The 27,536-nt window shown below is 41.7% G+C and overlaps 2 protein-coding genes across 4 annotated transcripts; one reads left to right on the forward strand and one right to left on the reverse strand.

The window, feature by feature from the left end:
* Positions 1 to 1,626: 1,626 nt before the first annotated feature.
* tbcd (tubulin folding cofactor D) lies at positions 1,627 to 27,249 on the reverse strand. Of its 3 annotated transcripts, none has more exons than XM_035180153.2 (40): positions 26,989 to 27,249; positions 26,604 to 26,808; positions 26,451 to 26,501; positions 26,260 to 26,357; positions 25,986 to 26,087; positions 25,724 to 25,870; positions 25,070 to 25,125; positions 24,333 to 24,465; positions 23,562 to 23,607; positions 23,023 to 23,155; positions 22,655 to 22,797; positions 22,508 to 22,568; positions 22,304 to 22,378; positions 22,049 to 22,143; positions 17,238 to 17,394; positions 14,322 to 14,379; positions 14,206 to 14,235; positions 13,816 to 13,901; positions 11,210 to 11,290; positions 11,024 to 11,097; positions 10,756 to 10,873; positions 10,058 to 10,118; positions 9,941 to 9,963; positions 9,817 to 9,848; positions 9,650 to 9,712; positions 9,487 to 9,563; positions 9,192 to 9,273; positions 8,972 to 9,090; positions 8,785 to 8,876; positions 8,312 to 8,452; positions 7,417 to 7,500; positions 6,728 to 6,886; positions 6,068 to 6,206; positions 3,317 to 3,438; positions 3,066 to 3,143; positions 2,890 to 2,976; positions 2,706 to 2,793; positions 2,060 to 2,169; positions 1,874 to 1,958; positions 1,627 to 1,771 (listed from the first exon to the last, which is right to left on the reverse strand). In XM_035180153.2, exons 2-40 carry the CDS (start codon positions 26,785 to 26,787, stop codon positions 1,748 to 1,750), a joined length of 3,594 nt encoding a protein of 1,197 aa, XP_035036044.2. In that variant the 5' UTR covers positions 26,788 to 26,808; positions 26,989 to 27,249; the 3' UTR covers positions 1,627 to 1,747. The 3 variants fall into 3 exon arrangements, with proteins under 3 accessions (XP_035036044.2, XP_035036045.2, XP_035036046.2); XM_035180154.2 differs by having other exon boundaries at positions 26,604 to 26,839; XM_035180155.2 differs by having other exon boundaries at positions 1,627 to 1,768; positions 26,989 to 27,248.
* znf750 (zinc finger protein 750) lies at positions 18,150 to 21,980 on the forward strand. The gene is made up of 3 exons (XM_035180160.2): positions 18,150 to 18,289; positions 19,647 to 20,933; positions 21,051 to 21,980. The coding sequence occupies exons 2-3, from the start codon at positions 19,669 to 19,671 to the stop codon at positions 21,592 to 21,594; spliced, it is 1,809 nt and encodes a 602-aa protein (XP_035036051.2). The 5' UTR covers positions 18,150 to 18,289; positions 19,647 to 19,668; the 3' UTR covers positions 21,595 to 21,980.
* Positions 27,250 to 27,536: the final 287 nt, after the last annotated feature.

A 27,536-nucleotide genomic window follows, 5' to 3' on the forward strand; every position in this document is an offset into this window, starting at 1 on the left:
GCTCTCTAACCTGTGGTGTGTTACACTGCAAAAAAAACTATCATTAACAATTAAATGTCTCTTATTTCAGAGGGATGACTGGGTGCGGAGGCATAAAACAATATTAAACCTGACTGTGTTCTATAGACCGGCTCAAAACATTATTCCCCTCTTCACTCAGTCATCGTAACCTCGGGCGAAATGCTATGGCTACCACTGAATCTCATAATAACCAGAACAGTGGAAAATGTAAGGAGGTCTTTCCTAATATCACACCAAACTGAGTGAATGAGCGAGCAGCCCCCCCCTCCCCTCCCCTCCCCTCCCTCCCTTCTCCACTCTGCTAAAAGGCCACCATTGTATGTGAAGAATTGCCATGGCTACTGCCGGGCGGACTGTAAGCCTTTTAGAATTATTAGCATTCCTCTCTACCCTGAGCACTGTAGCAAAGCTGCTCGCTTTACCATCAATCCGCCTTGAGAGAAACACACCGTTTCTTTCATTAGCGACTACAGGAATTTCCATCTGGCTGGGAATTAATTAAAGTCGAATTATGGGTCTGCGGCAATATCGGGCTGCCCAGACAAATTCAACAACACCCATGGAGGGCGAGGGTGAATGTGGCCTTGTTAGGGAGACTTGTGAGAGGCCAACGGAGGCACTTGTCGGAGACACTAACTCAGCAGTTATTAGACGAGACAGCGACAGGGCGATCGACAATATGATCATTGATATATCCATTTTCCAGGTAGTAGCAGGTCAAAACAAATAGTGGAGACTCACTTTATGGCGACAAGTTAATGATTATCAGCATTTTATGAATAACCAGTAAAAGAAAATCATGGCACTGACGATCGGATGTTAATAAATGGTGTCGCAGCACACACACACACACACACACACACACACACAAAAAGCTAATCAAAATAACCACTTTTATCAGGGTCTGAATACACTCAGGTTTCAATGGGAAAGGATAAAGTTAAAATAATCAGATTACAGAAAAATGTAACATCTATGAAGTTTCAGCAATGTATGATAAAAAAATCTGTGGGGAAAAAAAGCAACAGGTGAACCTTTGTCAGCCTGAGACAAGGAGGCAGGTTGAAACAAAGTGGTCAATATCAGATTCTAGAAAACCTGAACCACAGGCCACCAGGGAGGCTCCACTATCAGGCCGGGGACTCCTCCAGCTCCCGACACCTCCACTGATGCAGAGAAAGTAGGTCTGCACGGTACCCGAGGGAAAGCAGGGCCCCGGTGACTTTCCACACTTTGTGTCAAAATGGCTAAAAGGCAACCATTTCCTTTCAGTGCAACCTCCAGTTTCAATTTCAACCTATCTGTGCTGTTCCGGTTACAAGTTACGAGTAAACAGCTCTGGCGAAACCATTTCCAAATGGGGGGCATGTAAGGAAAAGGGTTATGCACAGGAAACTACAATGAAATACAGATGTGCTTAGGATTGCTTTGAGTTTGGAAGCTGCAATAACAACGCAGGGGAAAAGCCACAAAACCTTAATTCTATCTCCACAATAAATCATTCCTCAAATTTGATCAGGAAAAGTTCCACAGGACCAAAACAGTGTTAATAAAGTGATTGATTGAAAACTTTCTGGTAATAATAACAAAAGAGGGGAAACAACCTTTGTTTTCATCCATTTAATGTCATGTTATTCTAAGAAGAGACATTTTTCTCAGTACGATTGAAATTTTCTACAGTTTTTTGTCCACCTACGTAGTTTTCTGTTTTCACAGGCATGGGAGATCAGGGGGCCTGGATCCGGCTCTGCTGATGAAAGAGAGTGGTTAGGGTTAAACTCCAAGTCCAACAAGGTGACGAAACAAATCCTATCGAGCACGCCGATCAAACTGATGTCAGTCAAATGGTTACCTTGGCAACCACCTGTGGCCTGGGGACCCCCAACCAGTCACAAAGCTGATTCCTGTGAGTCCGCACTGTGGCGAGGTCACTTTCCCTGGAATGGACACGCAGACCAAGAACATGAAACATACTGTACTGAATTCATTTAATATATTAAAGAATATTTACCACAAGCATCCTGTTTGAACAACTCACCAATTAGTATCACTCAGCAGGGTCATGACATCATCCAGCACCTCTGGATCCATGACATCATCGTAGGTCAGCACCATCTCGTACATCTGGCCCGCTGTCGTCTTTCTTATCTACAGATGTAAGAAAGAACCAGTTGACTTTTTTCCTTTGCTGTTGTTGTTCACGACGACAAAAGCAGCTACACATCACAATATTATTACAGGGCAGATTTATCAGGCTAAGGACAATGGTATTTGGAGAGTGTGAGTTTTGTGCAGTGAACCATAGTAAAACAAACTATCAACTTTTTTATACATATGTTAAATGTACAATATGCCACTTGAACATAAGACCTAGGTTGATGATGCTGTGAAGCAGCGTGTGATCAGTTGTTGACTTTATCACCATTGCCGATGACTTACGGTCAGAAATGAGGTAATGTATTAAAAGGTTTAATAGTGTTACGGACCGAACGAAAAGTGACCGATACAAACAGTGTAAGGAAAACATTCAAGGAAAACTCGTTACCTTGAACAAAATTAGGGATAGTCTGAATTTGAACATTTTAGTCAACAAAATGTACAACATAGGTAAAGTGTTTTTTAGACATTTTAATGAAAAACTATATCTGTACGACAGGTGAGCCGCCCTTGACTTGTGAACTTACCACAGGGAAGGGATGGCAGAGCAGCATCAGCAGCTGGGCCAAAACTTTCTTCCTCACTTCACCCTGGAACTGGATCAGCCCACAGAAGCTGGGAAACACCAGTCAAACCATTAATGTGTCATTCATTCATCTGGTTTTAGAGCCCTATTTAATGTTTGCATTTATCAATGAGAGGGAGACTTACACAGCTACGCAGGCGGACAGCTTTTGAATTTCCTTGGTCTTCTTGAACTCTTTGCAGAGAGCCAAGATTTCCACACAGAACGGATGACTCAGAAAAGAAAAACAGACAAACTTAAGTTCTCGTATCACCCATGTTTAAAAAAAGAAAAACTAAGACAATGCTTTCACAGCACTTACTTCTCTTGCCTTGTGAAGATTTCAAAGCAGTTGTTAGAGAGCATCTGATCCAACATCTTAAGAGAAGAAGTAGCCACCCTGAAAAAAGGAAAAGAAAACTGCCACTTATATCGTAGAGAGGATTTATAGAAATGAGATGGAAGAAGACATTTGAACCAGAGAAAAATAAATAAAACAACAATCTTCCATCGGTGTGTGTGTGTGTGTGTGTGTGTGTGTGTGTGTGTGTGTGTGTGTGTGTGTGTGTGTACCTGCAGTTGTGGAGATTGTTTCTTAAGACTCTCAGCAAAGTATCTCCAAACTGTGTCAGAGCAGCTTCATTCTCCTGGATCCCTTTCATATGATCGAACAACGACTTGGAAGAAAACTGCACCTGAGCAGAAGCAGTGGAGAGCAGCAGTGAATGTGGAGCCACTCACTGTGGAGAGGTTAGATGCAACAATGACTGTTTAATATTGACTGACTTTAAGAAATGAAAGCCGGACATTTTATGACAATATCACTCACACGTTGTATAACTGTGTGCGTAAAACGAACTGTGTGCTTATTGGCGGGGGAGAAAGATAAACAGTAAAACAGATAAAATCATCAGACTGTGAGAAACAAAGTGTCAAACCTCGACACTATGTGCTGTAGATAGAGCACTGATTTCAAAAAATGTATTTTCCTTTACATTTTTGTGTAAAAAGATGAACTAAACCTGCACTGTACACATCCAGAAGACCTATAGGAACTATCAACACTCTACTTTAGCTCCGGTTTGTGTCTCAAACCCTGTCTGGCCTACTGTAAAACACATCCGGCCTCCGTAGAGAGGACCTGTACCTGATGTAAATATAAAGTAAAGTACAGGGTAAAGAAAACAACGATTCGTACAATTTAGATGAAACGCACTAGTGAAAACATCACAAGGATTTTTTTTATATTCAGTAGACTCCTTTGAGCTAAATGTTACACATTGTTGTTTTATTACGTCGGCTGCAACGCTGTTTACCCCCGAGACTCCAGAAGTGTTTTGTGGACTCAAACACTTCACCCACGTCTCCATCAGCACAGTGGTGAGTAAATAATTTGTGAATTTTCATTTTGCGGTGAACTATCCCTATAATCATACACAAGGTCTAATCTGATCTTCTTTTTTTTCAGTGTCAGAACTTGGCACAGTTTCTGTTGTTTGGCTCTTACAGGACTGCACTCAATGCTCTCTCTACATTCAGGCTGCCCTTCAAGGGCGATTCCTGGAAAGTTGGTGGACCCTCCATCTCTCTCTGTCCTCTGTATGTGCCTGTGGTGTGAGAATGGTAATCTTGGCCCATGTCTTGGCTCAGTTTCCTGCATGCAACCCTGTACAAACATATCAGTCCTTCCCGTCTCGGAGGATCTATCTGTGGCAAAGAAACGCTAGAAGAGCCGGAGGTAAAAGCATGACGAGAGCCAGAGCGTCTCCAAGGGAATATGTTTACAGCCTCCATTGGCAGATGAGTTTAGCGTTACTGGCCTCGCGGCTGCTATTACAGGCTTTAAACTTATTTTTCTTTATTATATCCACAAACATTCAAAGCTAAAAATAATTTTATCATCACAAATCTTGATGGGAAGGGCCTTTTCGAGTGATTGGTTTTCAACAGGTTAGGTCATTATGAAGGACGAGGGAGAACTTGATCAACACTAGTTGGGGGCCCCTGCTGGGCCTCCCAAGTGATGGTGAGGAAAAGGTCATTGGTGGAAAGCAGTAGATTTGTATGATGGGAGAATCTCACCAGTGCCATGAGGGAAACTTTAGATTAATTAGTTATAAAGCTAAAGTGGTTGCCACATTATTATATAAACTGGCCCAGGTAGTGGGATGCAGTAAATCTAAGAACACACTGAATATTCTGTGAATTTAAGAATTAATTTTATGTCAGAAGGTTCAAGAGAAAGAAGGAGTACTACATGCAGAGGAGTGAGTAGACTATAATAGACACATGGCTCCCCCTGCTGGTTAAACTTCCTCCTAAATAATGAAGCAGATTTTTCTAGTTTATTACTGGCAGTAGGATTTTACCACCTGGCTCAACAACTATTCAACACTGTGATTTTGAGCAGGGCTGGGGAAAACCCCAGCATGCACAATGAAATACCAGCAGTAAAACCTTAAAACATCCTCAAGTAAAATAAAATGCCACATCTAACTCACCTCCAGTCACTTTGTTCTCATCGCAGCATCATTTTAAAAATGTTTACCATTGTGTGGATGTGTCTACTAAGTTAAAATTGTAGATGGAAGTGACATTTTATAAAATACAGGCGGGCGACATTAAAAGGGCAAAGAACAGATTTGAGTGTCTTCGTGAGACAGGTATAGATTGTAGACAGTGTGGAATGATACAGGAGGGATGGAAAGCTTAATTCCTCCTTCGGGGTTTTGTTGATGATGGTAGAGAGTGAGATCACAGACTGTATATCAGGATGGCTGGCGTGACGGATCCCAAAAAGTAAAGCCAAAGTGCCTTGATCACCCGCTGGCAGTAGGCTGCAGTATAGATCATCACCTCCATGTTAGTGGATGGGAAGTAAACATCAAATAATTTTTTCTAAAAGATTGTCGGCCATTTTAGGAAGTTATCACACTGATATATGTTCAGGTTTTCGTGTGTTTCTGATAAGTTTGGTTGAAATTTGTTGTTTGATGCTATAAAATCGGGTAGAGCGCTCGTATCGGCAGGACCTTGATACCACAAATCCATCCCGTTTAAGAGATGGCAGCGTTCATATCTGGGATATTTTAAGCTTTATTTCTGAATAGTGGGGGGGAGTGGAGACATGTTGTCTGTCTTTATATACAGTCTGTGGTTGAGATCTAGTGACTGAGACAACCAGAGTTTATGAGTCATATTAATTCACTGAACCATTGTGTCCTGTATGGAAGTGTCTGCGTTTGTTTTTCATTTTGTCGCCCATCTGTACAACATAATGCTCTGATTTGACAATATCTAATCCTCTCATCCCACTTGACCTACTGTAGACTCGGTGATATCGCCCACAGACGCGGTGAGCCCGAGCAGGGTGTGGTACTGATACTGAGGCAGTGCAAGCAGCTGGGTGATATACTGGTAAGCTTGGGATGGAGCATTCCAGTTCAGACTGGTTGTGGTCTCACTGAAAGACATAGAGGTGGAGTCAAAGATTAAAAATAATAAAAACCATACAAGTTATTGTACATAAAAATCACTCTGCATAAAGGTTTCATATTTTATGTACAGTGCTGTGCAAAAGGTTTAGGCACTTCAGGCGTTAAGCAATAACATCAGGGAGGCGTCTGATCGGTCGGAAAAGAAAACAAACCCAGAACATACAGCCAAAGTTGTAAAGAACAATAGAGACGATAAAGAATAAGAAGAACAGGGAGGCCTTCCCACAGATGGTCTGGCCCTGACAGAGCTCTGATCTCAGCATCATGGGGTGAAGGTGGGATCACATGAAGAGACAGAACCAACACATCCTGAATCCAAAGATAATATAACTTTGAAAAACTATCCATGAGGTTTGGACAATGGACCTTGAAAAACTCTATGCGATTGTTCCTTGGCGCATTGTTGCTGTTTTAAAGATAAAGCCGGCCAACTGATGGAATGAATGGCTCGTTAAAAATCATTAAGTTACAGGCAGGAGTAACTCACACAGGGAAAATGGTCAACAGCTCGTCCTGGTGGGGAATGTGGGGAACTGCAGGCTCTGTGCTGTGAAGGAGGCGCAGGAAGATGTTGCCAGCGTGGGCTCTGTATCGATCGATCTTCTCCGCTGCCTGCTTGGCCAGGCCGCACATCATGCACCTCACTCTGCATCATACAATGATAGGAGACAAAAAGTTTGAAATGCTTCCCGAAGAAATATAAAATCACCAAATCAGCCATTGTTTTCAAACTTATACCAAGTCCTGTGCCTGTAAGAGCAAGGGTGACACATGGACAGTGACTTACAATAAAATGAATAATTGATTAATCTTATATATTGCAGAAGCCAAACATGAACACTGTGTTTGAATTCTACCATGACATGACTCTTTTTAATCTCAGCTAGTATCAACGATAAAAGTGGATCTTACATCATTTTTGATCCTGTTCCTCTTTAAGAATTACAAAAAGGTTACACTGATTTAGTGCTCAGTTATTGTGGCCACACCTTCTGACATTGAGGTGATAAGGATTACTTAAGGCCATGAACATACCACAGGTTTATGACCAACTGATATAACAGGTTTTATGGTCAGCAGCTGGTGACAGTGAAGAGTTCCTCTGGCTGTATGGTTTAGTTTTATAAAAATGAGCCATGAGCTTGTGTCAATCAGAGTTTTCAGATTTCTACTCACATGTCTGGTGAAAGGATCTCTGGAGAACCGCTGGCCACCACCAGGGTCACATCCATCAGACTGGTCATTGCTGCCTCTCTCACCCTGGGGAAAAAGACAGGGGGAGACTTAATGCTTGAACTGACACGGCTTTGAATCTACTTTAAACTCATTGGCCAGAGTCATCCAGAATTTATTGAAGTAGAAAGTCCTTAAAATTATCATTTAAAACACATCGCAGGCTGGAATAAGCACAAACACCACCATTTGAAGAGTGCATTCCTGTGTCACTGAATTTGGCAGCTTTATAGTCAAAGTACCTTTATGTCTGCAGGGCACAATTTGCTTATGTGAAACGTTAATCAGGGCATTCACTCAAAAGTCACACCCTGAAACAGGTGCACAGGCGACCGGTGGAACCCCTGATTAATTGGCCTCAGAGAAAATGTGACGCAAAAACAGAAAAGACAGAACATTTATGGCTGTGAAGGTGAAAAGAAAGAGAAGGAAATGTGTCCCTGTGTGGGGGCGTGAGCTTTAAAAAACAAAACAAAAAGCCCACGCAAGAAAGAAAACACTGTAAGGCGCAACAAAGAAAACACTGATAGTAGATAAGGAAGTTCAAAAAAGAACTGAAGAAATAGTGGACAGAAAAAGATTGCCTGAAAGAAACAGCCCATCCCATGCTGTGTGGACAAGTGACAAGCCTGGTGGCATTCCTGGCGAGTCGGTAAGCATGGCCTGGAGGTACTGAGAAAGGCATGCATGTCATGTCTTCATGACCCGAGGTGGAGGGACTGAGAAACACCAGAGGCCTCGTGCAGGAGAACATTGCTAATGCCTGAGGCAATTAAAAGAGCACGAGTGTGTCCACATGTATACATCTAGATATCCGTTGATGAGACAGTTCACTTACCACGCCCCGATATTCCCTCTGCCGTCTGTTGTGTAGTCATTGATGCTCTCCAGCAGCGTGTCGTACACCTGGGCTAAGTTTTCCGAACATAGAGTAGAGTCTGGGGAGCCGCGGGCTGAAACACCCACCGTCACACACACTCTGATGGAGAGTAAAAAAAAAAAAAGATACAAGAGAGATATCACATAAACAAGAAAATGAGATAGTTATTTTTGTGGGAAAAGATGGAAAACCCATGGCTAACATGTCATTCAGGTCCTGCAGGTAGAGTCAGTCAACTGTTTATCTTACAACCTGCACAGCTACGCAGTTAAGCTAGCAAGACGAGCGGGACAAAGGAGAGAGTAGAGACAGAGGGGCCTTTGAGACACAAGTCTGAACCATTATCAGATAGCTAAAATACAAATATAGGAAAACACTGAGACAGAAGATGCAAAGATGAGATGTCAATAGACAGGTACATGAAAACTCACTGAGCAATTGCTCTGACTGCATCTCTCCTCGCCTCTGTAAATCTCCCTTCCTTCTGGCTGAGAGCGCACATCTGCTGGAGGCCTTCAAAGATCTAATACACACATGTACCCACACATTTTAGGCCTAAATACTAAAGACAGTGAGATGTCAAATGGCTTGAAAATGCACATATAACTTCAAGCGCACCTGCTTCAGTTTGCCACGGATCATGAATCTTGGCAGACAGCCGAGAGTGAGGGCAGATCCACAGCGAGTGAGCATCTGAGGACTCTTCAGCCCCTCGATGTACTGAGATACCAGGACATCTACACATGCGCACGTAGACAAACAAACAGCATGCAGAGATTATTTTCAAACTAAGACAGAGAGGAAAATCCACTGCAGTAGGAAACAGTACTGAACCTACCTTGGATTTGTGAGTCAGCCTGCCCTGCCTCGACCTCGTAATATTCCTCACACAAGGCCGAGAAAGCTGCCAACAGTGCAGCCTGCAGAGACAGCGGGAAGAGCAGTGAGGGGATGAAGAAAGAAAGACTATTCTCTAGGAGCAGACACTTTGTTTAACTACTTCCAAAGAACAGTTTCTTTGCGGGTATGTAGCATTTAACTAGAATTTTACTGACAATTCAAAAGGAACACTTTCTTGACTCTCTGATGTTACCTCTGTTTAATACAGAAATACAAAAGCTTATTAAGTTTACCATAATCCCATCCTTCGCTCCACTGGAAACGAGATGGAGGTTTTTTATGGTGTCATCAATGAGCCCCTGCCAGTCAGCTAAAACACAGTGATACAACGTCAGACACTATTGGGTGTGATACTGAATAAATTAAAAGTATAATCACAAGTGTTTAATAACGTACCGATTACAGGGTCGTTCTTGAAAGGCATTTTGGACAGGGACAGCTTTTCTATTATGGTGCACACTGCAGAGAAGATGAAACCAATCAAATCAGCTGTATTAGCAGAAACTCTTCCAACTTTAACTAATTAAAAACCAGTAAAACCATTGTTCTGCTTTTAGACTTACTTGCCGGCCTCATTAGTTCTCCACCAAGACCCCTAAATAAAAGAGCATAATTTTATTATAAAGCCGAAATTATAATTATGTTTTTAACCAAACTCTAGAGAGTAGATTGAATTATTCGTCCTACCTGTACTGTTTTCTGTCCTGAAGCTGAAAGTGCATCAAAAAATTTAAAATCAGCAACAGGGGACATTTTGACAGTTTATTCATTTTGAAATGTATTTTTGTTTTTAGGTAACCTTACCTTTTGGTGAATGTTTTTCAGTGCTTCCACACATTCTGAAGAAATCATGTCCAACACAGTTCTACAGGACAAAGGCAAGCAGTTCAAGGAACAGAAGAGAAGCTTCACTTCTTTACCAGTGTATTTGTTATTATAAATAAAATAAAAATAAATCTATATAAGCTGCATAATGAGCAGGTTTTGAGCACAAACACAAACAAACATACACTTTCCAAGTCTTGTTTCCATAAAATGTCAACTTCAAGCCAAAGGACTATGGAGAGCTCATCTTCACAGTATATTTTACTATTCAGGTGGGACTAGGATTCCCCCAGTTTGTGCCTCTCATGTATTAGCTTTACTGTTAGCTGCTAGCATCCATCCATTTCTCTTATGAAGATATTTAAGATTCTTCAGACTCGTCTAACCACCTAAATGAACTCTTGAGACAGGCTAAAAAACATTTTCATTGTGTAGTTTACACATTTTTATCCAGATGGCTAGAGGAGAATTTGCAGATTCTGGAAAAACGTCTGGATGGGGGAGATGTTGTCTAGCAAGTTTCTGGGACTAAAACACTCCCGGGTGTTTATCTTTCAGAGACAATGGTGCTTTTCATTGTGACTCAAGGTAAAGCTAAAGCTAATACACGAGAAGCACAAGCCTTGGACATCCAGCCTGAGCTCAATGTTCCTTTGTCATAGTGCTGAGGAGTGTACCTGTCGGTCTGAAGACCCAGTTTGTACAGAGCGTGTGTGACCTCTGCACATGCCAGGATGGCTCCATGGCGACTGTGGAGGTCAATGCCCACTGCCATGGACAACAGCTGCGGCAGAACTGAAACCAAACGAGGAGGGAAAGTGCATGGCATTTATCTACTCATAACCAATAATTATACGTTTCAGTCAGTTCCAACCAGTCATGTCGCATGAGCATCTTGTTGAAACACTACATTGCCTGGGAAACAGGTACGGTGACATTGTTTACCTGTTGTTGCCATATAATCGGGTGCTTGAGGCGTCAGGTTGTGGAGCGCTTTGCTCGCAAGCTCTCGGATCACACTGCAAAACAGACACAGAAAAAGAGATTTGTTTTAAAGATAAAAAACTAACTGTGATGTCCGTTTCATCATATTTGCTGAAACTATGAGTGCAGGACAACACAAGCACTTACCCATCCCAGTGGTTGATCTTCATGGCTACTAAATGGTCGATCATGGCATTGGTGTACTCTGGGAAACTAGCAACGTAAACACTGCGAGAACAACAACAACAATGCAGGATGAATGCCAGCGGAGAAAGATCAACTATTTTATACATCTTTACTTCATTTCATATCTAATGTGCAGTTCCTTGGTCAGATGCGCCCTGAGGCTAACATCTTTCCATCCACTGTACTGCTTGAATATTTGCTCTGCTGCATTTCTGCCACGGGTGAAAATTCCTGAAAGGGTTGAAGCTTTTCCATGTTTGACGGACACACAGTTCACTCCTCACGTGTCAGACACTCACCCAGAGAAAGTTGCTGCTGTTCATACATACATTCTTCAAAATTTGAGTGCTGGAGATGTCTACACAAAAACCTTGAGTTTTGGTTTACAACACACCATTGTGGAAAAATGTACAGCCTCACATAGAGGCTGCTGGATAAGGTGGAGGAGTTCGACTTCAAATAGGGGCAGTATCACTTTTATTTATCAAGTACCTAAAGGCACTTCCAGCTCATAAAAATAGCCTTAATCTACTACATTAAATATCCTATTAACTCTTAACTAACTTTTAAACATTATGTGCATCACTGATGTGTTTACATTTTACATACTTCTATGTGTATAGATATACACTACCGTTCAAAAGTTTGGGGTCACCCAGACAATTTCGTGTTTTCCATGAAAACTCACACTTTTATTTATCAAATGAGTTGCAAAATGAATAGAAAATATAGTCAAGACATTGACAAGGTTAGAAATAATGATTTTTATTTGAAATATTAATTTTGTTCTTCAAACTTTGCTTTCGTCAAAGAATGCTCCATTTGCAGCAATTACAGCATTGCAGACCTTTGGCATTCTAGCTGTTAATTTGTTGAGGTAATCTGTAGAAATTTCACCCCACGCTTCCTGAAGCACCTCCCACAAGTTGGATTGGCTTGATGGGCACTTCTTGCGTACCATACGGTCAAGCTGCTCCCACAACAGCTCAATGGGGTTGAGATCTGGTGACTGCGCTGGCCACTCCATTACAGACAGCATACCAGCTGCCTGCTTCTTCCCTAAACAGTTCTTGCATAATTTGGAGGTGTGCTTTGGGTCATTGTCCTGTTGTAGGAGGAAATTGGCTCCAATCAAGCGCTGTCCACAGGGTATGGCATGGCGTTGCAAAATGGAGTGATAGCCTTCCTTACTTAAAATCCCTTTTACCTTGTACAAATCTCCCACTTTACCAGCACCAAAGCAGCCCCAGACCATCACATTACCTCCACCATGCTTGACAGATGGCGTCAGGCACTCTTCCAGCATCTTTTCACCTGTTCTGCGTCTCACAAATGTTCTTCTGTGTGATCCAAACACCTCAAACTTTGATTCGTCTGCCCATAACACTTTTTCAATCTTCCTCTGTCCAATGTCTGTGTTATTTTGCCCATATCAATCTTTTCTTTTATTGGCCAGTCTCAGATATGGCTTTTCTTTGCCACTCTGCCTAGAAGGCCAGCATCCCGGAGTCGCCTCTTCACTGTAGACGCGGACACTTGCGGGTACCATTTAAAGAAGCTGCCAGTTGAGGACCTGTGAGGCGTCTATTTCTCAAACTAGAGACTCTAATATACTTGTCTTCTTGCTGAGTTGTGCACCGGGCTCCCACTTCTCTTTCTACTCTGGTTAGAGCCCGTTTGTGCTGTTCTCTGAAGGGAGTAGTACACACTGTTGTAGGAAATTTTCAGTTTCTTCGCAATTTCTCGCATGGAATAGCCTTCATTTTTAAGAACAAGAATAGACTGGCGAGTTTCACATGAAAGTTCTCTTTTTCTGGCCATTTTGAGAGTATAATCGAACCCACAAATGTGATGCTCCAGATACTCAACTAGCTCAAAGGAAGGCCAGTTTTATAGCTTCTCTCACCAGCAAAACAGTTTTCAGCTGTGCTAACATAATTGCACAAGGGTTTTCAAGGGTTTTCTAATCATCCATTAGTCTTCTAAGGCGATTAGCAAACACAATGTACCATTAGAACACTGGAGTGATAGTTGCTGGAAATGGGCCTCTATACACCTATGTAGATATTTCATTAAAAACCAGACGTTTCCACCTAGAATAGTCATTTACCACATTAACAATGTATAGAGTGTATTTCTGATTAATTTAATGTTATCTTCATTGAAAAAAACAGTGCTTTTCTTTGAAAAATAAGGACATTTCTAAGTGACCCCAAACTTTTGAACGGTAGTGTACATATTATTAAAAGCTGCACTTTTCTTGGTGATTGTTTGAATGTATTTTTCTTATTCGCCAGTGTGATAAGATCAGAAAAAGATCTCATGGCCACAAGTTTTCTAATTCCTGAAAGACACAATTTCCTTCCGGAAGTGAAACAAACCCTAAACTAAAATATGTCAGTGAGGCAGAATGAGACAACACCTGTTGCTGATGCATTTAATTATTTAGTCTGCAAGAACAAGTGTGCCTCCTCAGCCTTTGCTCAAGTGCACCTTCACTTTTCATGATTTTAGAAGATGTGACAGTTAAAGCCAAGAACCAGTTATGTGGAAACAGTGCTTCTTACCTGATGTTGAGAAAACAAGTGTTGAGATTCCCCACAGCATAGTAGTCTGCTGCAGTTAAAATGTCAATACCATGAGGGAAAGTTCCCTGTTGAGACAAACAAGCAATAAACAGCTGATATGTTTTCAGTGCATTGTGTTAGAAAGGTCTATGTTGTTAGCAAATGTGAGATGTGATGAGCTCAGGTTGTAAGAGTGCTTTGTGGCCGAAGGACTGTTGGAAAAACAAGCGTTTGCTGGGAGCCTGACTGGGAGGCCATTACTTTGCTTCACAAGCTACTGCCGACAAGGCAAGTTTGAGCAAGACCTGGTTATTTGGCAGCAAATAAAATTCAAATCACAGTGATTCTGTTAGTCACAGTGTATGAGTAGTTAATGCTTCAGTCACAAACCTGTCTGCCGACATTCTCCTGGAAGGCAGCCTGGGAGAAAACGAGACATTAAAGTGAACTTGTGTCATGTAACTGTAGATGTTCAGAGATCATTGGATATAGAACAGAGAACTTACAGAGGCGGCTCTGCGGCAGTTGACATTTCGATCAAACACGGTGGTGATCAGCAAAGCACTGCAGAGAGAAACACAAAGAATATAAGATAATGTAAATATCTGAAACAAGACAAGAGCTGTAAACTGTATGCACAGAGGAAGGTCATTTGTTAACAGTGTTTTTACAGCCACAAATATTAATAAAATAAATTGAGATTAAAGTTTTCATGTTAGTCGATATCGAACGTCACATTATTATTTCTTTAAGTTTAAAGACATATTTTTGCGTCTGCGTAAATGTTGTGGTTCTTCTTTATGAGCAGAGAATGACAAACACTTAATAAACAGCAAAATATATTTAAATCTGAGATCAATTATATGTTATAATTCCTCACTGTGCTCACACAATGCATGAGCAATGCATAGCAATTAGACTTTAATTTTATTGCTATTGTTGGGAATTAAATCGTATTAGTTGTTGATATTGTCAAGTCCTAATAAAATTCATCCCTTTTTGCTAGATTTATTTGCAGTTTGGAAAAACTGACAGTAAGGAAAGTTATGAGATTGTATATCTGAGTAATTAACCTTCTCAATAAGTCGTGTTACATTGCAACAACAAGAGTTTCAACAGCTTAGTAAGAAAGAAATCTCTGACTCAGATTTTAAAATGATGTCTATGTCATGGTTGCATCAACCGAAACGATTTTTTTTTGTTGCAGTGCAACAGTTCCCAGAATTGCATCATGAACACAGCCACAGTGTGATTAACCATGACTGCTGCAATATGGGAATGGGAAATTGATAGTGTCTACGTTTTTATCTCAGCATCCTCGCCCGCTACGTTGCCACTACAAGTTCCAGGAGAGGTGGATGTGTGAATGTCAGTTGTCAAAGGGGGTGCAACCTACTTATACATTCAAAGGACAGCCTGACACTAACTGTTGTTTATTTTGTTTGCTCTCCTTCTCTGTTCCCTGCTTCCCGACACCAAGATTCAGGCCTGCAGCTTTACTAACTGCCCCTACCCCGAGGGCTTGAAAACAAAATGATTGCACAATGGATCCTGCCCTGTAACTGTAACTGTAACTGTGGAAGTAGACAACCGTGTGTGTGTGTGTGTGTGTGTGTATGTATGTGCCCCCAAGTCACCTAAGTCCCACATTCTCAAAAGTGAGTTTTCAGCAAATGTCATCAAGCTGTGATGAATAGAGCAGGAACCAGCTTGTCGGAGCTTTGCTGGCAAACGGCGACCGAAACCTACAGCAACAGGCGAAACCTGGCAATCCTGTAGGCTAGGAGAAGGGAGGGTGTTGTTGCGACTGATCATGATAATGCTCATAATGGGAGTAGGGGTTCAAACTGACTCTGCAGAGCTGGTCTGCACAGTCAGAGGCCACAGGCCCATACATGCTCGGAGGAGGCAAACCGTTAGTATTGACAAAGGCTGAACGAACGTCACTGGATGATATTGCACCCTAGTTTCTCTGCACTGGCTGATAACATTAAGTATCAAGATGTCTCTCGTTACTTTGAAGGTTGCCCCCTGCTTCTGATCCTGAATGAGTTTAGCCTGTCAGTCACATGTTGGAGTAAGCATCCTGGTCACACTGAGTAAAGCCACAAATAACATTAATGTAAGAGTCTCTTATGTCCAAATAAATCACTTTAAGAGGTAGATAAAGCTACCAATGTTACATATTGCATCTCTGAAGAAGGACTACATTTCAGTGCCTATTTATATACATCTATTTTAAGGCCAAAGCCCAACAGTCTCCTCCATCCATTTAAATTCACTAGATCTGGATTTTTATTTGGATCTGCACCAAATTGCAGATGTTGAAAAATGCCCTTGCAATGTTAAAGAGAGTGAAGAAAAATTCCACCAAAACTTTTAAAGTTTGTAAAAATCTGTCTTGTGGGTTTTTTTGCACAATCCTGCTAAATAACAAATAGAGCAACTCAGACATAAGCATAACCCTCTTTGGCAGAGGTAACTGCTGCTCTGCTTATAAAAAAAATTGGTTACAACAATACATACATAACAATTTTTATATGAAATTTATTTAGGTATAAATAATCATTCCACTATTAGCTATTTTCTTCTAATGCAACACAAGCCTTATGAATACACTTCTATTGGTTTTAATGGCACAACAATGCCCTAAAAGTGTCTTTCTAGCACCTGACTGAACTTTTTCAACTCATCTGAGTTCACAGGGGATTTCCGCAAAGGGATGATTTTCGATACATGTGGCTCTATGAGTTTATGAAGTGTATCATTACTGCGTCTGAGGAGGACAGCAAGTATTTATTTATACAAAAGAACCAATGGCTCCGAGCCACAAAAATATCAACAGCATATACCGTTTGGCAGCAGTGACATTTTCAGAGACAAAACTTAACAAGGAAACGCATACATGTGTCTAACAATTCAAATGATTTACTGTACATTAATATACACCATTATTTGAATCACACAACATGTGATGATCACCTTTTGATAACATAGTCTTGGAATTACAGCACACATGTGTTTTTTCCTATTTTCTGTCCTAGTTGACCTTTATTTTCTGTTTCTGTCAGGAAAGAGTAGGGATTGTGTTGTTGAGGGTGGCAATTGGGACATATTGTGTGATGTTATTCTGATTGAAATAAAGATGTAAAATGTTCATGACAGCGCATACACAAGGAGGATAAAGAGCAACAACTAAATTTTGAAATGGAAGTATAATTGTTATCGTGTAGATGATCCTGGCTTTTTCATTATGTATTCAAACAAACTTATTATTATTAATAAAAGGAATCATTTGGGGCCACACAAGACTCCCTCTTACGACAGTCTACTTGACATAGATAGATAGCAAAGCGCTCTGTGGTTTTGTAGCAATCTATGCATGTGGTGTGGTTGTATGGGAAAGAAAAGAAGAGGGTTACCTGGCAATCTGAGTGACAAACGGCTCGAGGTCTTTGGGCTCATAAGCCCTGGCGAAAGACCAGCACACGTAGCAGGCAGCGTCCCGCACGTTGGAACCAACGCTGCACGCTCCCCTCTTCTCGTCATAGGTCAGCGACTTGATGATGAGTGGCACGACTGCAAGCAGACAACAGAGCTGGATGAGTACTTTAATCTTAAAAACCAAAAAACTAAGCATTGACATTAAGCATTTAACGTATTCTGTATACAATCTTGAAAAGTCAGGAGTGTTGAAATATTTCAATTTGACATTCACTGAGTTATTATGTGATATATGCTGCATGCTTGATTTATTTCACAATAATGAAAATTGTAAAGATAATTTTTAATCTTTTTGCAGCACCTTAAGAGAAAAACAGAGAACTGCTTTGTGGCAAAATAGAATTGATTAAAAGCAATAGAAAAAAAAAAGAAGGTTGTGCACAAAATGCTGGTATTTATATGTAGTGTTTGGGAAACAAAGAATAACTATTAGCTATAACAAGTCTGCATTATTTTCTTTGCACACTGTTCACATTAGAAGGGAGGTAACGCTGAACAAGAACAGCAACAAATACACCTGCTAGTATGCAAATCTCATGCCGATTTTGCCAGTGTGCTACTGTGCTTGACTTGAAACTTGATGCGTTTATGCAAATGAGCATGTTATTCTGTGGAACCGCAGAACAGGGCCCGCGTGGTCATTTCTACAGAAGAGACTGAAGGAGCAGGAAAGACGATAGCCCCCACCTCACCCCGCCATGTAAATCATCCCTTGAGGCCTGACTAATATCAAGTACATCAATGTTGCCCAAGGGCCCTGCTGTTTGGGTTGAAGCTCCACCCACTGGTGAGACAACACCTCAGAGAAAGGAACTCACCACACAACTATCATCACCAAATACAGCACACACATGCACAGTCACACACAGACACACTCTCAACTCTTAGCACATACTGGAGTGAATGTCCTGACGAGACACTAACGTTTGCCGTGGACTGTGGAGCGGCTCTCTTCAGACACTCAGAGAAGGTACGTTTTTTCTTTATCATCTCTTAAATAAAAACTGAGTAGCGTTGAATCATATTTTAAAAACTTATGGCACTCGGTCGAAGCCTTTCTGAGTTTTCGTAAGACTCTAATGTTTTGTAAAGGTGCTGTTCTCTAAACTGTAAAGTTGTATTCAAGGTAGTGTAAGCGTTGCATGCACCTGTTACCTATGAACTATATTATTAGGCACCTGCTTGCACTGCTGTGGCTGAATCACAGGTAAAGTGCCTGAACTCTGTAGAGAACCCTCTAAAGAATCTAAGATTTTTAGGTAAATAATACAGCTCTTTTTTTCCTCAACAACATATATTGACACCAGAGATCCAAGGAACCAACTTTATAATTTTAGAAAGACAAAAACTAACCAGAAAGGTTTTTTATTGTGTCATACTGGTAGTGAACTGCAAAAATGTTAAAAAGGGGCTTAAAATGAATTTCAATTCTGAAGAAGGGAGTGGCTTTGCGTGCTACTACAGCTTGACAGAAACTTGAGTGACAGCTTCTTGCGACAGCGCACGACAAGCAGGTTCCTCCGAGCGACACCCAGCAACACTTAACTCACTGCTTTAGGTGATGTTTCATTTCAAAAGGCAAACCAGGGGTGTTTCAGATGCCAGAGACATTAATGAAGAATAACTTCTCACATTTTGCATTTCTCCAAAGCTGGTGAGCTCATCAAATGATGAAGGAGAGAGTGCATCCCGCAGGTGTAGTCATGGGAAGCAGGTGGCTGGTAGTTCCCACGCCGACAGCACAGAGTTTAGTAAGGTTGGGAGAGAAAGCAAGTCTCTGCATGCCCTCCAGGTCTGTGTTAGTAAGTGTCTAGTCTACCCAACAACTGCCGACCTCGTGCCTGAGCAACCTCCCCAACTTTACAGGACACACGAGTGGAGGGAAATCTAAATGATAGACAGCTGAACACATGCCAAGTAGAATCGTTTGCAGGCTGCTGTCAATAGACTAAAGCCACACTAACACACAAGTGCACCTATGCAAACACGCAGGTATTTATTTTGCATACAGGAGACAAGTTTTCATATTTAACTAACGCTTAACTTGGTGTCCAATACAGAGTAAAGAAACAGTTGAAGAAATATATTAGCCCGAGGGTGCAGTGTTTTGTGCAGCTAGAGATTTTTCTGACCGAGCAGATAAAGAAACACAGAGAAAAACCTTCCAGTGACAAACTCTCTCCACCTGAACCAGTCGAACAACTTTATAAGCCTCATTACTCAGTGACAATCTGGAACAAAAGAGGCAATGATTCACAAGTTACTCTTTTAGCTTTAGTGTGACTACTTTTTCTTAAACTTCATTATTCTCTTTTTTTCCCTTGCAGAAAAACGTGCATTAGAACCAAGATGGAGACTGCTCAGGAACGCAAGCCAAAGAGACCCCACTACATTCCCCGACCGCCAGGCAAGCCCTTCAAGTACCAGTGCTTCCAGTGTCCTTTCACCTGCAATGAAAAGTCCCATCTCTTCAACCACATGAAATACAACTTGTGTAAAAACTCCATCTCCCTGATGTCCCAGAAAATTGGGCAAACAGCTCGACAGGTCAAAGCTGTAGCAAAGGGAGCCCCCGACACATCCAAGGATTGTCCGAGCCCAGAGCCTGTGCAAGCGGTTCAGGACGACAGTCCTCAGAAACAGGGGGCCGAGGAGAACAAAGCTGAGTGCAGAGAAGACACAGAAGAAGTAGACGTAGGGTGTGACAGTCCAGTGAATAAGGACGGCCAGAATGTAACACCAAATACAGTTACAGAGAGAGAGAACAGGGAGAGCAATGAAGCACAATCCCTGCCACGCCCATCTGCCTTCTACCCAGTCACACCCAACCGTGACGGATCTGACACCTTCAAGTCGCCTGTGCAGCAGTCAGAGGATTCGCAAACCCCTGCTCCCGCTTTCAGCCACCCAGGCTTCTCATGGGGCACGATTTCCTCATCCATCCCCTTAAAGCCATTAGCCCCTCCCATGGTTCCTGAATACCCGACTTATCTCCTGCCAGACCGTCCCCTGTATCCGTCATACTACCTCCCAGGGAATCACCATGCAAATGAGACAAACTCTTCTTCTTTCCAGCCAGAGTTGATGGATCCACAGAGGCCGTTGATGCCACAACCCATTGCCCCACCTCACGCTTCCCTTTTTTCTGCATACACATACAGATACTGCCACCCTCTCCACCCACCCCCTCCTCTGCACTATACCCTGTACAGGCCACATGAGCTCCCCATGCCATTTACAGGACCCAGATATATTCCTTTGTACGACCAAACCCTGAGGCCCAAGGATTATGACTTATACATGCACTCACATCTCAGACACAATGGCCTCAACACATCTGCACAAGAGCAGAGCAGCCATGGCCAAAGTGGAGACAAGGCAACCCGGCTCAGCCCCAAAGAGGGTTGTTCTGCTTTGGGGTCCCCGGACAGACCCAGCCATCCACACACCATCCAGAGAGACACAGAGCCCCTGCAGTACACCAGCATGGGTGACTCTCAGACAACCGCCCAACTAGTCCACACAGCTGCCGCCACGCAAGACATCACGTCTGACTTAAGACAAGAGTCTGCTGAAAGCTTGCTGCATTTAAGACTTCAGCATGTGGACAGAGGGTAAGCGAAATCCCTATTTTTTTTATGTACAGAGAAAAAAATGATTCCTTAGCTGCAGTATATTGCATTTACAATTATTGTACTAAGTCCTTCAAATGTTTGTTTTGGTCTGTTCAGGTCAGCAGAGAGCAGCAGTTATTCCTCCATATCTGTCTCTGAGCCATGTCCACAAACTACGTCAGAACAAGATGATGATGACAGCAGAGAGGATCTGGCTCCCCTCAACCTCTCAACAAGAAAACAGGACACAGAAAACAGCCCATCTGACCACAGACTGAGGTGTTCAGACACAGAGAAATTAAAGCAGGATGATTTGCCTCTGAACCTCAGCATTCGAGCTTGTCACAGCAGCCCTGAAGATCTTCAGCGGAGGCCAGACGATGAGCTGGATGAAGAGCCGTGTGACCAGAGGCAGACGGCAGCGCTGGCTCTCTGTCAGCTCTCCATTGCAAGCTCTGCTGTCTCCTCATGTGACTTAAGCACTGCAGACAGGCCCTCAGAATATAACATGGATGCTAGAAGTCTTGGCTCTCCAGAGACGACTAAGCACAAGACAACTGGCAAGAAGAGAGCGAAGAGTGGCAGGGCTGAAAATAACTGCCATAGACCGAACAAGCGAGCAAAAGTTACAGGACGGGTTCTGAGGAGGAGGCATCGCTGACACTAACAATTAAACTCTGACTTTTATAATATTTGTTAATAAGGACAAAGCATCTCCCACCTTTTACAGGAAGCCTCGACGTTCAAATTAATGTTAACATATTAATTAAGCACTGAAAGATTTTATTATTCTAGAAAATATGTGAAATGTAGTGGCACAGGGTCAGTCATTAAAAAAAAAAAACGTGTTAAATGAAAAGACCACAGGTATGAGCGTGTGTATAACGTCTTGACATCAGACTAGATGGGAAAAGATGAAAAGCATTTTTATAAGGGTTCTTAATATTTAAATCTGGACATTTTTGTCAATGTGTAAAGTTGGAGATATAAGATATGGTAATGCACTGTAAATGTACACATTTTGAATAAAGGAGTAACAAACGCTGACTTGCTTACAGAAGTCAATTTATCTTATACTGTAATAAAGATTTCAGTGCAAATTTGTGGAAACATACCCTCCGTCAATCTGGAGGGCAGCAGCAGGCCTCTTCTGCTGAGCTCTGCCAAGGCCAGGCAGCCTCCGTGCCAAGCCATGTCGGTTTCCTGGAAGCTTGAAACACAACACACACTTTGCAGTTAAAAATATAGGACACATTTATTGAATAGTAGGGCGGCTAAACATTTAACATGACAGGTATTTAAATAAATAAAAAAAGAGTAGCTGAGAGTCACTGATGGTGAGGGCAAATAGGCCCCAAACATGAACCTACCTGAAGCAATCCAGCAATGATCCAACAACCTCGTCTGCCAGCTCTCTGGGAAGCCTCCCAGTCACCCTCCCATTGCTGAAGGGGTAAATACATATAAATGAAACAAAGACATCTAGAAATGCTGTCTTTTACAAAAAACAAGAAGCTACAAGCAGAACTTGTTATAAGCCGTTGCAAATTTGTTTAGTGGGGGCAGATTGTTACCCCTTTGCTGCAGACCACCGCACAATGGTTTCCTTATCTTTAAGTCCCACCAGCAGATGCTCTGTGAAAATAACATGCAAATTCAATTTTCAGATGAGACATATTGCAATAACAACCTTTTCACACTTAGTGGAGGCAGGAACTTACCAATAACAGTTTCTACCTCTCCAGGTATATCATAGTCTTCTTTCTGTTCCTGCGTGTCCATATGAGGAGTCAGAGCATCAGTAGCTGAAGCAGATTCGGACGTGGAAAGGTTTGCGCCGAGGGAGCGGTTGCCCCTCTGGTAACTGAAAAACATGAATATACATTTCTAAACTTTGTGCTACTGCCACTAATAACAATAACATATTTTGTGGCTCTGGTCATTACACACTATATTATAAAGTAGATACTGATAGACTTTCACTTGACAAAATATTTGCATTGAAGAAGCTCATGTTTTTCGATGTGACAAAGTTCACTTTTACATAACCACAAAAATCATGAATTTATTTATTGGTTTCATGTCTGACCGCCAAGCAGCCAAACGTGGCTTCAGGAAGGTGAGGCCGAGTCTCTGGATCAGTTTGACACCAGGCTTCCTCAGTATGGCCTGGCTGCTCTCCGATAGATGTCTCTGCTCCAGACACCGCAGGATTGTAGGAGCTGGGAAACACATGAAAACATATTAATTATATGATGTAATAAAATTATGAAGTAAATAAATATATACAGGAATATACATAGCACACAGATATACAACTGTGGAGATCTCTGGCTAGAGGCTAAGAAAAACAATTATTTTCATCTTGTATATTTGAAATGCCTTTTGGTTGGAGGTTAGGATAGGATAGGATAGGATCAATATTTAACTGATATAACGAGATCATAGAGTGAGACAAATATCTGTTCTTTTTCTAATTATAGTAATATTTCCATCAAGTTGAGGACATCTGAACTCCTGAGATGCCTGTAAAAGCAACAGATTGGGACTGACGGCAAAATAAATTGATCTTCATTCATTTTACTATTGCAGATACAGTAGCTATAAAAGAGAAACAAGGGAACCTACCATACTGGAGCAGGTCATCTCGTTTCCCATGTTTGAAAAGCTTTGCCTAAGAGACACAAATAAGATCACACCAGATCAATCTATCATACTGCAGAGGACACATGAGAGCATTTTTTTAAAACATCAACAAATGAACAAAGTTACAGAGTTCTCTCAGAAACCAGCACGCATTCCACATACCACATACCAAGTCATTTTATGTTGCACGTTTTTCTGCATTGCTTTAGCCTCAATCTTCACACAGATCAGCAGGTATGCATACAAGTATGAGACTTGTTGACTGAACAGACAGAGCCAGTTTTGAACATCCTACACACTACAGAGGCCGGGGCCCGCCAGATGGATTTTTGACATTAAGTACAAAGGAACTCTTTCTTAAATGTTACGCAAGCTTAAGTGGCGATAATTTGACTCTAATATTCTTGCTTGAGGCCTGAGATACGTTACCTTAACTGACAGGGGGGGATTTGGAAATTGATAATATGCCCACAACCCTGTTTGCATTTGCTGAAAAACTACAGAATTTCTCTTAAATCTGTGGATTAAACGGACATAAGTCACTTGAAGCAGAAGCTCTCACACATGCAACAGGTGCATTGCACACCTGCTAAAATCGCACTAGGTGAAACATACCAGTCATGTCAGCTCTTGCAAACAACCCCCTGCAGGTTTCGATGAAGCGGTGCCCACAGATGGCACTGGTTCAAAACATAGACACAGCCAGGCGTGAACATACAACCAACTAAATATGATCAGGGAGTATGTGTTTACCAGAGACTGCAGAACACCATTCAGCAACCTAATGTCATTCAGTAATTCGTCATTGGTCTGGAATATAGTGGTGAGGCTCCAGTCCAAAAATTCTCCGAGACACTTCTGTTGCACATCGGGGCGTGTCATGAACCTGTATGTGCAAGAAGACGTTAAAGACTTTCAGGGTTTCATCAGCATAAACAAAGGAAGCCAACAGTAAAGACATTCTAAGAACAACCCTGCCCTCTATTGGTTAGAGAGATAATTACATTTTATAGTTCAACATGGTTGGTAAAATCATAAATGATACCAAAATGTTACATGATTATACAATACATGAAACAAAATCCTTAAACAAGACAAAACTTGAAGAAATAATTAGGGTAGCTGTCAACAACAGCATACATCATAGGTGAGAATTCTGGTGCTGACTGGACTATGCACAGTGGAGTTAAAAAAAACGTCCTTTTCAGAAATAAAAAGCGATAGGGCCTTCGCACTGTCGGACCCTAAACATGTAAGACATGTCATGTTGGTGAGTTCTTAATGATCCTGATTTGATCAAAACAATAATTATGTTCCAACCAAGCTTTTTTAGGCAACTCATCTTTGATGTGTGTAAATATTGAAAAAGTAAATGATCTTGAAAGAGATATTACCGTTTCACTGTTTCAAACTGTGAAACTTACTGTTTATCTTTTGGTGACAACCGAAAAAAAACAAAGTACAAGGTAATAGTCTGTTTATACACTTACTTTGATATCAGTACACATGCAGCATCCCTGGAACTATCATTGGCGGATAGATAAGACTGCAAACAAGCAAAACAAACTGTAATTAATACTGTATGACATCATGACTGTCAAATATCATCACATACTTAAAAAGTTATATAATAATACAACATAGACACAAACATAACCAGGGCTAAATATATTTATCAGATGTTACACTATAAAATTCTCTTTTTGAACATTTCTCTGTGGTTATTTCAGTTTTGACAGGGAGACACACTGATTGTTAGTTTCTTCTGCTTGTTTTATTTCTTTGTGCTTTAATATCTGATTCTAAAAAAAGAGGGAGCTTTGTTATAAGCTACTTTAACTGTCAGAGACATTTTCTGCTGAGCTTTTAGACTGTTATTAGGGCCCGAGCACCGAACAGTAGGAGACAGTGGGAGGCCCTATTGAAATTGTAAGGATTATTTTTTTTATTTTTCAGGCAAATGAATTGGCTTTTTGAGGGCTTTAACATGCTCAAATTGTTACCAAAGTTTGCAGAAAATTAGTCACAAAAATCGATACACAGGTGTATCATGACCAAAGACGATCCCTTATGGAGAGCAGAAAACTGGACATTCAGCTCAATCTCTCCAACAAAATCAAGATTATTTCATATACTTAACTTGCCTTTGCAATAGCTAGAATACGCTCCATAGTGGACTCTCTGGCCTTTCCACCGTCTGACTCCAGATTGCCATCCAGACGAGAAAGATCAAATGGAATGAGGCAGGTCATGGAAAGCCACAGCAACAGCATGTAGCGAGTTTCCCAAGTCTGGAATTAAAACATGGTCAAACATACTGCTGCTAAGGCTACAATAAAGATAATACAAGCAAGATTTGTAAGAGGAAAACACACATTTGCCGATGACATGTAATGTCAGTCTCACCTCAATGTCTGCGGGATCCTGTTTGGACAGCAAGTCCAGGACTGGCTGGAGATCAGCAACCTCATGTGGAAGAAGCTGCATGAAGACTTTATAGCCTCTTACCTAAACAGAACAAAGTACAGGTACTCAGGGGGCCTATATCACAGAGGAGCACTACTGAGTTTACCACGTCAGTATAATCAGCGTTCTGTTCTGAGTAATGAGTTTTACTACATCCAGTAGATTTATACCGATTTAGCTAACGTCTGTCAGCAAGAGCACTGGTTATACCGACCTTAGAGATGATGTAGAGAAACTTGAAGCTCAGGTGAACCAGTGAAGATGGAGACTTTTCACTCCTCACAAAATCCAGTATCAAATTCAACATCCATTCTATAAAAAGAAAAATTATTATTGATTTCCCATACGAATCTCCAATAGTAATCTAAATTCAAAACCAGAGTCACACATTTTTATTTAATGTACCTAGATGTGGGTCCAGCAGATGAGGCTGCTCTTGATATCTGTCCATGATCACTGTGGGAGAAAACAGGCAGGATGTGATGAACTGTGCCACCATTAAAACGTGTGTATGTAAGGATTCGTGAACTCTGAGGGGTCCGAGGGGACTTGTCTCACCCAGGAACCTTTCTGTGGTGAACTCTGTGGACTTCATGTCCCCGTGGACTTCCGGCAGACTGGACATGAGGGCCCGGGTCTCGTCTCTCTCGCTGAAGCCGTCCAGGACACAAGCTCTGGCCACGGGGTCGGCCTCTGGCCCATCACCAGCGGGGCAGCCGCTCTCTGCGTCCGTTACAGCCATTCCGAGTCCCCTGCGTGGATGCTAGCGTACAAGTTATGGAGCGGTTAGCTAGCTATGACCAGCAAAACAGGAAGAGTGTGGATGAAATGATCCTGTGGCACCATGGGATTGATTAAACATAAACTAGAAAGTGCAGTCTAGAGAGTACAGACGAGAAAAAAGGCTATGGGTTATCGTACTGAACTTCATTTGGCCATTTACCTCTTGTGTTGTGATGATGCTCGCTCAGACGTGCAGCAGACGCGAGCTTCGTAGAGGCAATTCCGGTGTCAACAGAAACTGCCACTGATATGTGAAGGCTGCTGCCTGGGATGCCACACTGTTTTGGAGGCTGCTGCAGTTGTTTTGTCGCCACACTGTTTTGGAGGCTGCTGCCTGTGATGCCACCCTGTTTTGCTTCTGTCTCTATGGCCACCCTGGTTCTATGTGCGCAACACTCTTTAACGTCCCGCCCTCCCACTGTACGGCAAGCGAGAAGTGCCAGGACCTTCGCCTTATGCGGTTCCTTCACTGTGAATAAGCAAAAATCCTTGGTATGAATTGTAAATAGTGTTTATATTAGATATGTATAATTACCAAGCATTTATATCATCCTTAAAACAGACATTGCCTGTATTTGAAAGGTGCTCTACGTGAATAATATTATCTTCCTTTGTAAATCGCTGGCTGAATCACATGACGGTGCCATTCGCTGTAAATTCAAGAAGCCTTTAAATTGAAGAAATAAATCAAATAAATACAGACTCAAT

Source organism: Hippoglossus stenolepis, chromosome 16, assembly GCF_022539355.2.
Source record: "Hippoglossus stenolepis isolate QCI-W04-F060 chromosome 16, HSTE1.2, whole genome shotgun sequence".
NCBI lineage: Eukaryota > Metazoa > Chordata > Actinopteri > Pleuronectiformes > Pleuronectidae > Hippoglossus > Hippoglossus stenolepis.